The sequence below is a fragment of the Ochotona princeps genome, chromosome 13, assembly GCF_030435755.1.
Source record: "Ochotona princeps isolate mOchPri1 chromosome 13, mOchPri1.hap1, whole genome shotgun sequence".
NCBI classification, from domain to species: Eukaryota; Metazoa; Chordata; class Mammalia; order Lagomorpha; family Ochotonidae; genus Ochotona; species Ochotona princeps.
The window spans coordinates 55,228,627-55,244,333 of record NC_080844.1 but is presented as its reverse complement, the minus strand read 5'-3'; the positions used below and the strand labels follow the sequence as shown (position 1 = coordinate 55,244,333).

Sequence of the window (15,707 nt, the reverse complement as noted above, 5' to 3'; positions counted from 1 at the left end):
ATATAAATTTGCTGACTTGCCTCTACTGTCAACGCTAGGATAAAAAAAAAAACATTTGCAGTATAGACTGTTACAGATCTAAAAAAATATATAAATAAATTTAAGAAGGGAATAAAGATTTGTTTTTGGCAGAGATGATATTACACTCCTTAATGTGACTATTTATAAAATACAGGTGAGAGAAAGTTTAATTTGTCACAAATCCTAGAAGACTGCAATCATTGGCCTGGCCTATAAGCCATCTATTCCACTTCTTCCTACTACACTGTTGAGTACTATAATTCTAACTGCTGATGAGGCAGTGAAGTGGGTGAGAAATACACAGCAGGGCAGACGTAAGCTGGCCATCTATATTCTCCTCCTGTACAGTATGAAGTTGTGATTAGAAAGCAGTCATTCAGTTGGAACTCTACTTACTCGTCCCTTGCCATCTAATTCCTGCCGGAAGTAAAGTCAGCAGGATCCTGCAGAGCCTTCGATGTGGGTGTGCATCCAGCATTCTCTGCCTGGCAGCTGCCTCCCAAGGACAGCATCCCAGGTCCTGCTGCAGCTAATGACGTCACAGGGAAGAAATCTGGATTTTGGAATCACCATCTACGAGGCCAGCTGCTCACTTTGGACTCCGCCTCCTCCAACAGTGAGAAATCACCCTTACTTCAGGAAGGCCCTGGGGTATAACCTGAGTTTTTGATAGCACTTAATTTTACCATATAAGCTAGTAAAAACGACCAACATTTGCCAAGCACCTAAGACAGACTTAATGTGGTGTTGGGTATTGCAGATACTTTGCCTCTTTTATCTCTCACAATTTCCACACTTAAGACCTGCTGGGATATTTATATATATGTTAGGAAACTAAGACTCAAAAGGACTGAAGAACTTGTTCCAGGTCTCACAGTTATTAAGTGGCAAAACCAAGATTTGAACCCAGTTCTGTCTAGTTGCTAAGCTCCAAGCATGTTCTCTTTTGCTTCACTGCAGGTAGAAGACAGGCGATCTGACCTAGCACTCAGATAAAAAAAAAGTTCCTATGCATTTTATACAAGCAACTTTTATCCTCAAAGGAGAGGAAAAATTGCAATGTGCTCTCTCTAGTTTTCATGTGGAAGATACGAAGTCTCAATTTATAAGGGGTGGGTGCGAGACGATTAGTTCGTTTGAATTTGTTAGCATGTTTTCAGATCCAGACAAAGTTACACAAAGATGTGGAAGAGAAGGACATACTCCATCTTTGTAACCTGCTGATAATCTTACAGCGTCTAATTTGAGTAGAGTTCAGCAACTTACAGAGGGCACGAAAGAACTGGTGCTCCACAAGGTTTACAGTTAACAAAGGAGAGAACAGAAAGACTTACTTGTTCTCACAACAGTATGAATTTAAAGAACTATACGGGGTGTGCATTCTACAGGAAGCCCAGGTAGGAAGAAAAATGAAACACTGTACCTTGCACACAGCAATAAAAATGAGGGGATTCATTGTAGTCAGAAAATTCACAGCTGGCAGGCAATATCAGTGAGGCAATAAGATATCTGGTCCATCTTCATGCTTACCTTTTGGAGTCATAGTGGTTTTTTAAAAGATCTCTTTTATTTATATTAACAAAGTCACTCCAGTCAATCTCTTTAACTCACCTACGTGAAAAATTTAGATGACTTTGTAAAAGTCCTATGTTAACTAATGCCAGTAAGAAAAACCAGTACATCCTTTAAACTTGGCGCAGCTTTCTCATTGTAGAAGTGTTTGTTTGTGTGAACAGCGGGCCCTGATCACCAACAGATCTGCAGAAGACCAAACAAAGAAAATCTCAAGAATGGCTAAGGAGGGAAGGGGGAAACAAAAAATACTAATTTCCTCATGAGATTAAATAAAATATATATCCTAATTGATTAAAAGTAGAAAGCATCTGTACTTGTTCTGGGGATATCTACTCAGCCTGAACCAATAAGTTCTATTTCAGATCAGTTAACTGATTGATTGATGATACAGTAAGGTAACAGATGTAAACCTAGTCTAAAAATTTTATAGCAGAATACACAGTGCTGCTATTTATGATATCACTGTCAGTTTTTGCACATCTCTACAATGTATTAAGTAAAATAATTATATATATGATCATTTGTAGGAAGGTTCATTGGAGAGGTACTCTTAAATAATAAGTATGAGGGCAAATGTTTGGAAAATAAGTGTGATCACTAATAATTGAGATGCATATTAGATATGCTATAGGACACATGATGAAAATCCTCACAAACCAACTTTCTGCCTCCAACTGTAGCTTGGCACACGCTTCACTCATCTCTTCTCCACTTCTCTTTACTCATTCCATATAGCCTATCTCTTTTGAGTCTTCCTCTAACATAATTAAATAGGCATAATTAAATAGGCATAATTACTTCTTCTATACTGATTCAAAAATACTAATTATATTTACTGTGAAGAAACACAGCTAGTTACTTCCCCCACAGGCATCTTGTTAAGATCTCCCCACCAATTATAGGAACTTTATATTCTGAGTATCTCCAACAGGCACAATGCCAGGGTCTTTGCCTTCCTAAATGGCATACAATCTAGGTTCACCTTTCAGGTGGGTTGAATTTCTCCTCTACCCTACTTCCAAATGCAAATTATGTTAATAATATTAATTTAAAGCAGTAATTTTTTTATAGTTCAGAGATCAACTATTGCCCAGTCCAAGTGTAATGAATTCAACTGTTATTTCTAAAGGGCTCAATAATTATTTGTTGAATAAATATTAAGAACCCCCTGTGCTCTATTCAAGTGCCATGTACTGTAATTAACTTTGAAAATGGAAATAAAATTAGTTTCATTGTAAAGAAATTTCTATGTGAATGAAAATTCCAGCCATGCAGTGTGGACTGGGAAGTTAGGTAATTAATTGCAATGAAATGAGCAACTGTGAACGTATGGTAGGGCTGCCATAACAACATGCTTTATTTTTCTTCAAAAAGGGACAATTTTCAAAGGGCCATTTCCTTTTCTGGTGTTTAGGTGGTTTCTTCCTGTCTTTAAATAAATAGATATTTATATAACTATGACTTAGAGTTGATATCTTAAGATGCAAAAGGGTACCTCAGTGCCAAACATGAATGGTGACCCACCATGACAGTTTCTTTGATAACGACTTTACTTGGAAAAACATATTCTTCAGTAAAAAATTGTTTTTTAATGTTAACTTTGTTCTCTTGTGGCGATGTTGGAAAACACTGTAGCCCAACAGGAAATACAGACGAAAGCTTCAAATATAGAGCACACAAAAAAGCCATTTAAAAAGCTTATGTCCATCAAGTTTTCCACTTGCTGTAAGTCGTACACAAAGTCTTAGTCCAATGAGAACCCATGCTGTGACAATTCTGTGGCACCCACCTCAGAAAATTCTGTTAAATACATAAACACTACTGAAAAGAAAACTTCTGGGCACTGAATCTCAGACTCAAAGGGAAAATAAACCTGATTAAAAAAAAACACAGAAAGTTATATAAGTACAGTGCAACAAGGTCATAAGCTTAACCGTCCTTCACTGTAATATTTGAAAGTAAATTGGCATTTTAGCCATCTGCTTTGGTCGTCATTCTTTTGCTCAACTCAGAGATACAAGGGAGTAAGAATGGCTTCACATGTATCTTGCAGACCAACTGGAAAAGCAATTGGCATTATGGGGCAAGGCGCCTTTAAAAATGAGTGCAATGCTTTTTAATGGATTAAAAACGAACCCCATGAATTCACTTGGACCACCTACAGAGAAAGTTCTCCAAATAGGGCTTAAATGATATCCTTTTCTTCACCACTGTGGAGCACACCAATATCTCAGAGAACCTCACAAATTTAAGCACAATTTGAAAACACTCTTTAAGAGCTTCACCCCAAATGATCGCCTATTCTATTCTTTTCAGAACAGAATCAAGCTTTTCAAGATACCAGACTTCAACATGCTTGTAACTGTAAAGTAACTGATAGGTATACAACAAAATAACCTTGCAGCATATGGTCACGCAATTCTCAGCACTTAAAAAACACCTGTTCAAGCAGAAATGTCCTTAAGATGCTGAAAACATTTCGGCACCTAAAATAATGAATATGAAAGCCTTTTCTGGGGCTTTCTTGCTCAAAAAGTTTAAAATTTCTTTTCTTTAAAAATGAGTTTGCAGGGTGGATTCCCTGTGCCTATGGAAAAATAATGTTTAAAAATTTTCAATCAGGGCCCGGCGGCGTGGCCTAGCGGCTAAAGTCCTCGCCTTGAAAGCCCCGGGATCCCATATGGGCGCCGGTTCTAATCCCGGCAGCTCCACTTCCCATCCAGCTCCCTGCTTGTGGCCTGGGAAAGCAGTTGAGGACGGCCCAATGCATTGGGACACTGCACCCGCGTGGGAGACCCGGAAGAGGTTCCAGGTTCCCGGCTTCGGATCGGCGCGCATCGGTCCGTGGCGGCTCACTTGGGGAGTGAAACATCGGACGGAAGATCTTCCTCTCTGTCTCTCCTCTGTATATATCTGGCTGTAATAAAATGAATAAATCTTTAAAAAAAAAAAAAAATTTTCAATCAAGAAAAAAATCAGAAAATGATTTAACTATATATACATATATTTGTTTATCTGAAAAGCAGAATGACACAGTGCGAGGTGGTAGTGGGGTCAGACAGAGAGAGGGAGTGTGCATTTGCTCCCCAGTGGCCACAGGCCAGATCTGGCCAGGCTGAAGCCAGGAGCCAGGGACCCCACTCAGCTCTCTCACACGGGAGAGGGAACCCTGTTGGTGGGCTGTCCTCTGTTGCATTCTCCAGTGCTTTAGAACAAGTGTAGATTGAGAGGTAACTAAATGAGATGCCAACTGGCACTCAGAGGAGGGATGCTACAAACACAAAGGGTGGCTTAATCCACTACACTGCAATACTCTCCCCAAAGTTCAGTATTCCTGTTGAAAGAGTTTTGCCACAAGTATATGGTTGAATCTATCAGTCCAACTAAATAATCTTAGGTTATTGCACTGTAAAACATAAGGTGGCAATTTTTTCTTCCTGTAATAACATGGACATGGTAGTATCTTTCTGAACAACAATCTGCCCTACAAAGCAATCAATGATACTAAATTCGCATCAGTACCAGGAAGCCTAAGGTCTACTCAGATAACCCACAGCTCGGACAGCTGACTTGCCTTGCTACCTTTGCATTCTGGTAGGACCCAGCACTAGGCTGGGTTCATATGATCTTATACAACTCTCACTTATAAATGAGAATATAAATTTATTCTTCTATCAATAGACAGAAGATTCCAAGTTGGTTGACAATTTCAAAACAGTCTCATTCATTACTTTATAGTGTTCTGCATTGTTCAATCCATTAATCTTTTCTGTGATTACAAACTAATAGATTTGAGGTTTTATATTTTCAACTCCACCTACTACATTCTGCATAGCATAGTAAACACACAAAATGTTTTTTCGAAGAGAAGAGTGAGGGGAGAGAGGAGGAAGAAGAGGAGAGGATTATACAAGCAGGGGAAGAAACGCAGGAGGAGCAGAAGATGTCAGCGCATGCGCAGTAAGCTCAAGTGAGAAAGAAAACGAGTGGTTCTAAGATGGACAAAATCTTTATCTCAATAAATAATTCCCAAAGTGACTAAACTTTTGGAGGGGGTAAGGGAAATCCTACAGCCTATGGAATTGTATCATAAAATAAAAAATAAAACTAAATTTTAAAAAAGAGCAAAATAATCTGAACATACTGTATAAAATATGCCAGTGGATGTATGCTCCTAGAATCAAGTAATTATGAATTTTGACCTTTTGAAATAAAGTAAAATCCATACTTTATTATTTGTTTTAAATAAACTCTCCACAGTGAGAAACAGTACTTGTCAGGAAACTCCCAAACAGAAATGGAAAGAATTCCTTATCATTCATTCCAGAACAAATAAGACGTAGAGAGGAAACCTTTCCCTTTGTCAAGAAACATGCAAATATACAACATTAGCATTATTTAATGACACATAAAGCCATTTTTGCATTTTCCTGATAAAATGAGATGTTCTGTGGTGGTAAATATGACCTTAAAAATGGTGTTAAGAATAAGGATAAAAAGTGTCAAATATAAAGTGGCATAATGAGTCCTTTTGGAGTGCAGTTCTTCCGTGGCTGAGGAATGCCTACTCACTCCTAACTAAGAAGAAGAAGCCTACCATCACCTAGCCTCACACTACTTAGAATGCCGCTACTACTCAGATGAACAGATACAATATTTCAGAGTAAGGGTAGGTACTACTGCATCCTAACTACCTGCCTTAAATTTTATATACATTTATGAGATTCACTGCAATGGCTTTTATCTAGCTCAAATAAGCACTGACTAAATATCAGCCTAATTTTCACTCATCTAACTCAACTTTTAACTACACTTGGATCACAGCTGATCTTGGGAAAATGCAGATCCTGGCCTGGCATCCTGTATTTCTAATGAGTTTCCAGAGTATGCCAAAGTTGCGGTTTAGAATCTTACTTTGGGTAATAAGGAACAAACCTGTATCCTCTTTATACAAATACAAAATTATCCAAAGTGACAATCTGCATTGATACCCAAAATATACCTGAAGTGAAGAAAAACTTAAAATATCATACTTCCATGAAACAATTAATAAATCCCTCTATATACCTTGTGTTTCTCATGAACTCTGAAAAACTTGTGTCATCTTTACTGTGCACACCAAAGGACCATAAACTTGGTTTTGAAAAGATTTATTGCTTGCCAGAAGAACTGGCCAGTGTCTGTGTATAAAGCCCTACTAGGCTTGAACACTTAAGTTTGGGGACTCATGGCAACTATTAAAAGAATCAATGACAAATTTCGAGCTCTGTTTCTCATGTTGTTTAAGCTGGCTGACGAGCTTTCCTACTTCTTCACCATCAATCCCTCAATTGGCAATTGCTACCATAAACTTCCTAATATGTCTCCTTGCTTCCACTCCTCTGCCCTCCATCACCATAATCCCTGCTCTCCATAGCTCAGATCAAGCTCCTTCCTGCTGAGAGTCATCCGATGATCACACTGGACTCCTCAGAGTAAATTCCAGACTCCTTTCCCATACACCATGCCCTCACACTATCTGTTTCCCATCTGACTTGGACATAATTGTATACTATGCCCCTTGGTCCTTTCACTCCAGCCAGGCTGGCCTTTGTGTGCTGCCTGGACATTCCCAGTACCTGTCATTTCGCAGCCTGTATGACTGTTCTTACCTCTGCCTGGCGCCATCTGCTTGGTATAGGCTTATACACAACATCTTTTTTTTGTATTCGAAACATAGCTTACAAGCTCCTTCCTCCAGATCTTTTGTGACCAGGCAACCTATGACAACTTCTATCAATTGCTTGTTAACACTCTGCTACATTTTACTGCTATCTCAAATGGACCTGATAATTTATTTATTAATTTCAAAAAATACCTGTCAAAGGCCGCCTACTTCTTCCCTGCAATATCAGCATCCTGTGACAAGGCACCTTCACAGTCTCATTCACTACTTTATCCTCAGTATAAGGTAAATAATACTCAACAATTTTAAAATAAATTACGGTGGAGAGAAATTGATATGAGACCATGACATATTTTGATTACAAAGTAGATCATTTTGAAAACTCCAGATATGTGAAATACATTAACATTTCAGCATGGTCCCCTATCTAAGAATATGAAAATCACACCATCTACAGTATTTCTTAGCTTTGCAAGTGTGGGCAAATGACAATCTTTCAGTAGCTTGAGAAGAGAAGAACTCATCTAGGGCTGTGGGAAGGAGTAAATAGAGTAGGCTTATACAGTACTGAAACAGTGTGTAGATCCTATTAAGTGTTCAATTGACAGTGAGGTATTTGGGTACACTGTCAGTCATTACTCCTACAGGACCCTGGATGAAGGATGTGGTACCTCTTCTTCAGGGCAGATGGCTGGCAGAAGCTTATCACTCTAGTGTACAGAGATCAATTGAGAAATGGAAAGCGAGGGCCAGGTGGTTGGTGGTGACCACAGAGAAAAGGGGTGCTAACTCATAAGGTTTAGTTGCCCAGGGATGTAAGGAGCAAAGTCAACAAAAGGCACAGACGCTGATTCCAGAAATGAAGCTACTGAAAAGGGGCAAATTTGTGGCTCCAGGTATACCAGGCCCACCCACATGGGGGATCTTCAACTACCTTTGCACTCAATGAAAGCAGACATGGAGCCCTGCATTTCTACCCTTGTAGAAACTGTCTTTTAGCCTATTTATTTTATTAATCATTCAATTTCCATTAGTTTTGTTCTCGATGTAATTTTGGTGAATTTACTTCAGGAAATACAGGTATTATAATTTCAGAATAGAGGTCAGAAAACCCAAAGTTTTCAGTATTAAGTCTCTGAGAGCCAACAAAACAGGTCTCTCTGCAGTTGAAAGTCATACCTGCCCATTAGAAATAACTGAAAGAAGAAGGGGTCAGATTTTCTTCAAAGACTGTAAGACGAAAACTTAGGAGAAATCTGAGACTCAGTCAAACCAATAGATCAGGCAAACACAGCAGGATCTGCTCTATTGTGGTTGATCCCAAGGAAGTTCCAATAATGAGTGAGATAACTTTATGTATATTTCTATTCATTCATTTTCATTTTATTTGAAAGTCAGAGAAAGAGAGAAAGGGATGAGTGTGAGCGAGCAAAAGAGAGCAACCTCTTTACACTGCTTGCTCACTCTCCAAATGCCTACAAGACAGGTTTGGGCCAGGCTGACGGTAGGATTCTAGAACTGCATCGTAGTTTCTCACATGGGTGGCAGAGGGACTCAAGTCCTGGATCCGTTACTCCTGCTGTCCAAGATGCACATTAGCAGGAACTGGGTCAGGAGCAGATGGGACTCAAACCCAGGCACTATATGGTACAGGATGTCAGAACCCAAAATGGCACCTCAACTGCTGTTAGATAGACAGATAACTCTTCTGTACACTGGTTTGCTCTTTAACTCAGGCCAAAGCCAGGAGTGTGGAATTCACTCTAGGTCTTCCTTGGAGGGACTCCAGTATCCGAGCCATCACCTGCTGCCTCCCACAGCGTGGACTAGGAAACTGAAGCCACAAGAGTAGTCAGGACTGACATGCAGACACTCTGATGTATAAGCATCCCGAATGACATCTTAATCATTGCACCAAATGCCCGCCCCAGAATGACTACATTCTAAAGGATGAATTTATTTAAGAAGATAATTATGTTCAAATTAATATTCATTTCAGACCATCCTGTCCCATTTCATACCATTCTCTACATAATATTTGCCAGTTATGACCATCAAGTTAATGAAAAGTTCATCAATTTTTGACATATTTGCTAATCATTGTGAAGACTAAATCATTAACTTCATTGATAGTGACTTGTAAAAATAGTCATTTTTACAGATTCCTCCTAATACATGGTTTTATTTTACCTTTTAATCTTAATGGATAGCTAGAATCTGGTACTAAGTTTCCATGTGGCAAATAGAAGAACATATGCTGATAGGTCGAGTGAGCTCTCAAAGGTAACACAGCTAATTCATGACAGGACCAAATGAATGAATCTTTCTTTCTCCAGGTCAGTACATCAGGGAACAGGTGCCAGATTTTATAGATAAGGAGCATTAAAAACAAATAAACAAGCAAAAACAGGGCAAACTAACTTTCAGAAGGTTCAAAATTGGATTACCACTTTCATTACTTTTCCAGGTAAAGCAAAAGTCAAACACATAACTTACATCTACTATTTCTATTACAGCATAAAACCTTCTTTGTTTTCATTCCCTAATAGGCAAAAATATCTTAGAAAAAGTGCAGTCAGTGCAATCCCCTTCTAAAAATAAAGTTTATTTATAGGGATATTGGGCAGGGGAGCAGAGAGATGGAGACAGACTGAATTGATCTTCCACCTACTGGTTCACTCCCCAAATGAGTGCAACAGTTCAGATTGTTCCAGGCCTAAGCCAGGAACCTCGAACTCCATCCTCGCCATTCACATGGGTGGCAGGGACCCAGGCTCTTGGATCATGCTCTGTTTCTCACAGCTAATGATCAGACACACCAGCAGGAAGCTGGATCTGAAGCAGAGCAGCTGGAATGTGAACAAGGGCTCTGATCATGAGAAGCAGGCAGAGCAGGCAGCAGCTTACGTCACAGAGTCACAACACTGGCCCCCACAGTGTAATTCATTAAAGTAATAAGGTATACTTTATACCAAATTCAATACATTCTGCATCTTTTCTCAGTTTGTTCTGTTAGACTGGTGAAAACTGTTACAGTATATTACTAGTTCCCAGACTAGGGTACTTGAAAACTATTTCCCTCTTCTGTGCTGCTTCAAAAATCATACTAGCTCTTCCATGTGTTCTCAAGGAAAGAAAAAAGCCGCAATTGTTAAAAGGTATTGCTTTAATAAGGCACTGCTCTTCTATTGCTACTGGTAACGCAACAGTAAGTGTTTTAAGTTTATAACACAGTCAACACAGACAGCCATGGATAAAATAGCTAAGACCAAGCTGAGGACCGGGAGGTGAACAGGCAATACATAAGCAACATCTTACCCCCCCACCACATACTGTTTCCACACCAGTTCAATAAGAAGCACGGCATGAAGAACACTTGCTCTCTGCCATCTCATTCTTCACTCCATTTTCAAACACACCCATTGAGATGCATTCGCATTATGACTCCTGTCCAGACAGGAGCTGCACCACTTCCGGCACAGGCCCATCCTTAATCTTCTTTCATATTTGGCTTGGTAGTTTTCCAGAAGTTTCCATGCCTTATATAACACATAAACTTCTAATTTTATAAATCTTTATGGTTAATCTACTGTTGTGTTCTGCTAAAAACTCCAAGTGGACTGAGGTTAGTTCCTGTGTCACTCTTAAATCTACATCTTCTAGGTTGATTATGTTGATAGCTTTAGATGGATGATATATTTAGCAACACTTTCCTCTGTCTCCCCCATGCCGTCCCCGCAAAAAAGTGCCACAAATCTCATCCTACCATACAATCCTGATTAATACATGGTCTTTAGTTATCGTTAACCTTTTGTGATAACTTTCTTTCACTTTGGGAAGGAATTCCATGAATGGTATAGTGAAAGAGAACAGGACATCCCAGGAGGTGCCCCAGCAGTCAACTCAAGCCCTGTCACACTGTCATGGCAAGAAGAACTCCTGAACCCAAGCTAGTCCCACATGTGAAGAGCTTTACCGGTGGATGTTTGGTCAGGGGAAGTCCCTATAATGATGGAAAGGTCCAGAGAAGAGCCAGTGCTATGTCTCCCAAGGGTTTGTAAAGTAACACATTACTTCTATTCCTTTAATATTTACTCACATCAACAAATCATTTCTGTGAAATAGAGTCTAATGAGTGTATAACATCAAGTGACCATGTATTCATATTATTATATTTGCATATATGCTTCATAGACAGTAAAACCTTTTGACATACACCAAAATTACTTGACACAGACAACACTATTTCTGACTTGTTGAGAGAAGAGATGGAGGTTCGGGGGAGTTTGTGACTTGTTCAGCATCACACCAACACGAGCTAGAACTGGGGACTGCTCCTTTCACTTCAGGCTCAGCACTCCTCTCAGGCTTCCCAGAAAGGACCCAGACAGAAGGACACACACAAGGTATCTTTATACCAATCAGGGTGAGAAACCAGTCTATCCATAACCTCAGAAAAACAGGCTGCCTGTACTGCTGAACAGTGTAGGAAAGTTCGTGGGTCTTCAGCTTTCTTACCCTTAATAGAAATCTAATATTGTGTATACACTGCCTATTCAGTTCCCCAGAACTCATCTCATAAACCAGGGAATATGGACTAGCCATGAACCCAGAGAAACAGTAGCCATTCATTAAAGATATTGTTTGGGATCACTTTCATTATACCTGCTCTTTCAAAATAAACATATTTATAAGGCAAAATTAAAAAGAAAAACCAGTGGACCAACCATTGTTGGTAATGTAATTTTGTGGTTTGCATACTAAGAGCCACCAAAAATATTCAAAATAAATTATAGACAACCTGCAGTTTGCAAAGCAAAACAAACAGCATAGTTAAATCATAAAAACTGATGACTAACTAGGTATTAATGGATATTTACTTACTATGTAAAAATATAGTCATTGCATGAAACATTTATAACTGAAAGTCTTGTCTATTTTAAAGTAAACTAGTCTTGGAAATAAAATTGGAACTACATTTTCTGAAATCAATAACTAGTGTTAATTAAAACTAGAAGTTTGAGTAGTATTAATTAATGCTAATAAATTATGAATGTATTATTTCCACAGCTGATTTCCCATACCTGATTACATGTCTATTTATAATCTTAAAAAAAATACAGTCATTAGGAAGCATTTCCAACACTGGGGAAAAATAAGCCAAGTAAACTGGGTATCACTATTTCTTTGTCTCAAGTTCACATCATTTAGATGGATTAAAATGTTAATTTTTACATATGTGAATCAAAATGTAAAGGCACAAACACCTGGAGACAGCACCGTGTGCTGGCAATCATTGCGGGTGGGTAAACTGACAACATGTAACTGCATATTAAGACAAATGTAGAATTTAGACAAAGTATTCCATCTCTTTTCAGATGTATACTTTTAAACCTCAGGAACTGTTTTCAGTAGATGTCATGCCTTTTAACTTGAAAAAAGATAAGCGCAAATAAGCTCCCAATTGTCTCCCCAATATGTAAACCACATCTCGGGCTGCTGTCTCTGCTACTCCTTTGAAGTCTCCCTGAAATGTCATGTGTTGTGAAGACTGCTGTGCATAAGCAAGACAATTTGCTCACTCTCAGAATTCGTACCGGTTTCCACTGCTATTTGGTATCCAGCCTCTAGTCTCCGAGATGACCTTTCCAGCCTCTCTGTGTTATCGAGCAGATGTGCCCTCTGAAAAAAGAAAAAGGGAGGGAGAAAAAATCAGACAGCCGTCTACAATGTTCTTTTTTTTTTTTTTGCCTTTTTTTAGAAATAATGCCTTCCAATGCCCTAACATTTGTGGGTGGGGGTATCATATCCCATTATAGTTAATTTTTAGCAACTCATTTCAATTACACCAATCTCTATAATGGATTCCCAATCAGCCATATACAGACCATCTACATTCTGTTTTAAAAGAAGATCCCTGATGTACGTGGCCATGATAAATCTTACTCCAAAACACTGCAAGTGTGTGAAACCCACAGCCAACTGCATCATTTGTTTCAGCCAAGATGAGATACTTGCATAGATCTGTGATCTCCATTTGTGCATTTTTAAATAAAATGTAATCATTTCAAAATCCATTTGTTTCTTTGATTGCTACAGAGAGTAATTTTAAAACAGAAACTTGAGTTTTAAGAGAATGCTCCTCAATTTTGGATGTGCAGTAAAATGCCACAGAGAGCAACATTCACTACTAACACAGAATACTAAACAGCACTTGCAGTTTTAAGACAAGTCAGAGCATCCAACAAGAAATGAGGGACACATGTTTTCTCCATTTACACAGATGTTCAAAACTACAGATCTATTCCCAAATATAGATGCCATCAGGTTGAAGGTGAACTTTTAACACATGGTGCTTCAGACTATGAACTAAAACTAGAAAAATTCATATTCCCCTTTTATATTATCTTACATGGAGAAATTAGAGGATTAGTCCCCAAATTCTTAGCTTCCAGACATTTTTCTTCCACATTGAGATATTAAAAATATGTAGAAATATATGTAGATAAATGGATAGATAGATATGGGCAGATTAGACCTCCTCAGGTTACCCAAGCAGATTTACAAGCTAATCACGGCTAGGAATGAATAAGAAAATATATAAGCCTAGACACCTAGAAATGCACGAATATGTCCATCTGGATATTTATGTGTATGTACATGTATACAAGTATTTGTCACAAATTAATGCCCTCCCTGATCAAATCATTTTGGGTGTCTGGTCAAAAGCAAAAACAAAAAAGAAACCATAACTCCGGTAACTTTGTGTTGTTGACAGATGTCATTTAAAGTCACAGAGATGCTTTCTAATAATAATAAAAAAGGAGGTGCCACACACATTATGTGAGTGGCTGTCGAGCGAAACGCTCTACCTTGCTCTAATGAGCCCCCATGGATCTTGGAGATGCAAGCTGTATTGACATGCACACTTAAGCTAATACACCTAGACCAGTGCCTCCAAGCTCTAGCAGCCGGGGAAGCTGACAGAATATCTCGCTTCCATCTTCAAAGAAAGGAAGTGATTAGTATGTTATCATTACCATTCAAAACGTGATTTCCTTATTCCCTCCCGGCATAGGTGACACATCTGAGATGCGGCCAGACGTTGGAGGCAGCTAAAGCCACATCAAAGCTTTCCTTGAAAATTTTTTGGGGGGAAGGGCTGAGAGGGGGGAGAGAATCATTAAAACAATGCATTTAGAACAGAGAGATGGGACCTGATGTGAAGGTCAGGGAGCTGTAACAACAGTCCATAATAATTAATAGAGTTGTCTAATGTACAGTGGAGAATTAAGGGGAAAACTGTCCCCTCCCTCTGGAAGAGAAAAATCAAATAAATAACACAGCGGAAGGAGGGAAGGAAAGCTTCGGTGGTGAAAAAGCAAAATCACTGAAACCTGTAATTGAGAAAAAGAAGAGCCAGAGGAAGTCTAGGTGCCTGGCACTGACAACAATATGAAAATCAAATTAAAAACTTTATTAATAAGGCGTGTCAAAAATAGCTTTCCTACTCATAATCCTCCTTACAATCCAGTTCTGTGAGAAAAGATTGCCCTTCCCTTCTCTGGATGTTGTTCTCTTCTTTAACAAAAGACTTAGTCTTAAACTGGTGATTCACAAAAATGATACCAGACCTGCAACGGCTAGGGGAAAAAAATCTGAATTTTTAATGCAGAATAAGACAACAAACATTTTTTGGTTGATTTTTCTATTAGATGAAATCCCAAATTAAGGGCAAACAATTAGCAATCATAAGTTTAAAAATACCAGAAATGAACATTATACTTAGATGATAGAATGGAATATAAACAATAAAGCACTTATATGATATGGGGGATTATACGACTAAAATGGAAAACAAAATCTCTAAACGAACTTTAAAAACTGTATATTCCTAAATCACAAAGGTAACTTCATGAGGACGGCTCCATTTATCACAGCAAATCTGCACATAAGCGGACTATCAGCTCATCAGCAGCTTTCCAGTAGCATTTCACTTTGTATTTTGGAATCTCCTCACTTAAGTCAAACCAAAATCAGGTTCTTGTAACAGCTGAGCTATTTACATTGTGCCCTTAGTTGTGCATTGCCTGTAACAGCTGAGCTATTTACATTGTGCCCTTAGTTGTGCATTGCCCCGTCTCTGTAAATGAAAGGAAATACACCACAGTAGCAGCTGATGCTTTCAACTTGCCCCCACACTCCATCCCAAACTCATTCTCTCACCCTCTTCTCAGCCCTTTTCAAAGCAGGTAAGCCCTTTTCTGAAGCTGTGCAGGAGCTTCAGACAGAGCTCAACTTGTGTGAGGAGCTGTGCAATGTGGAGAGCTGGAGATGCAGGATTCAAACAGCTCAGCACAGCCAACACCAGATCAGCTCCCTGTGCACTACAAGCACACCCTATTTCCAGAACTGAGCAGAGGGAACATGGAAAAACACAACAAAA

At 38.9% G+C, this 15,707-nt stretch overlaps 1 protein-coding gene across 4 annotated transcripts in view; it reads right to left on the bottom strand.

The window, feature by feature from the left end:
- VTI1A (vesicle transport through interaction with t-SNAREs 1A) overlaps positions 1-15,707 on the bottom strand; it is a 360,713-nt gene that overhangs the window by 263,781 nt on the left and 81,225 nt on the right. For all 4 annotated transcript variants that reach the window (XM_058672073.1, XM_012925468.2, XM_058672074.1 and 1 more), the window contains one exon: positions 12,859-12,943. In XM_058672073.1, coding sequence (XP_058528056.1) covers positions 12,859-12,943 — 85 coding nt within the window. The remainder of the gene's footprint in view (positions 1-12,858; positions 12,944-15,707) is intronic.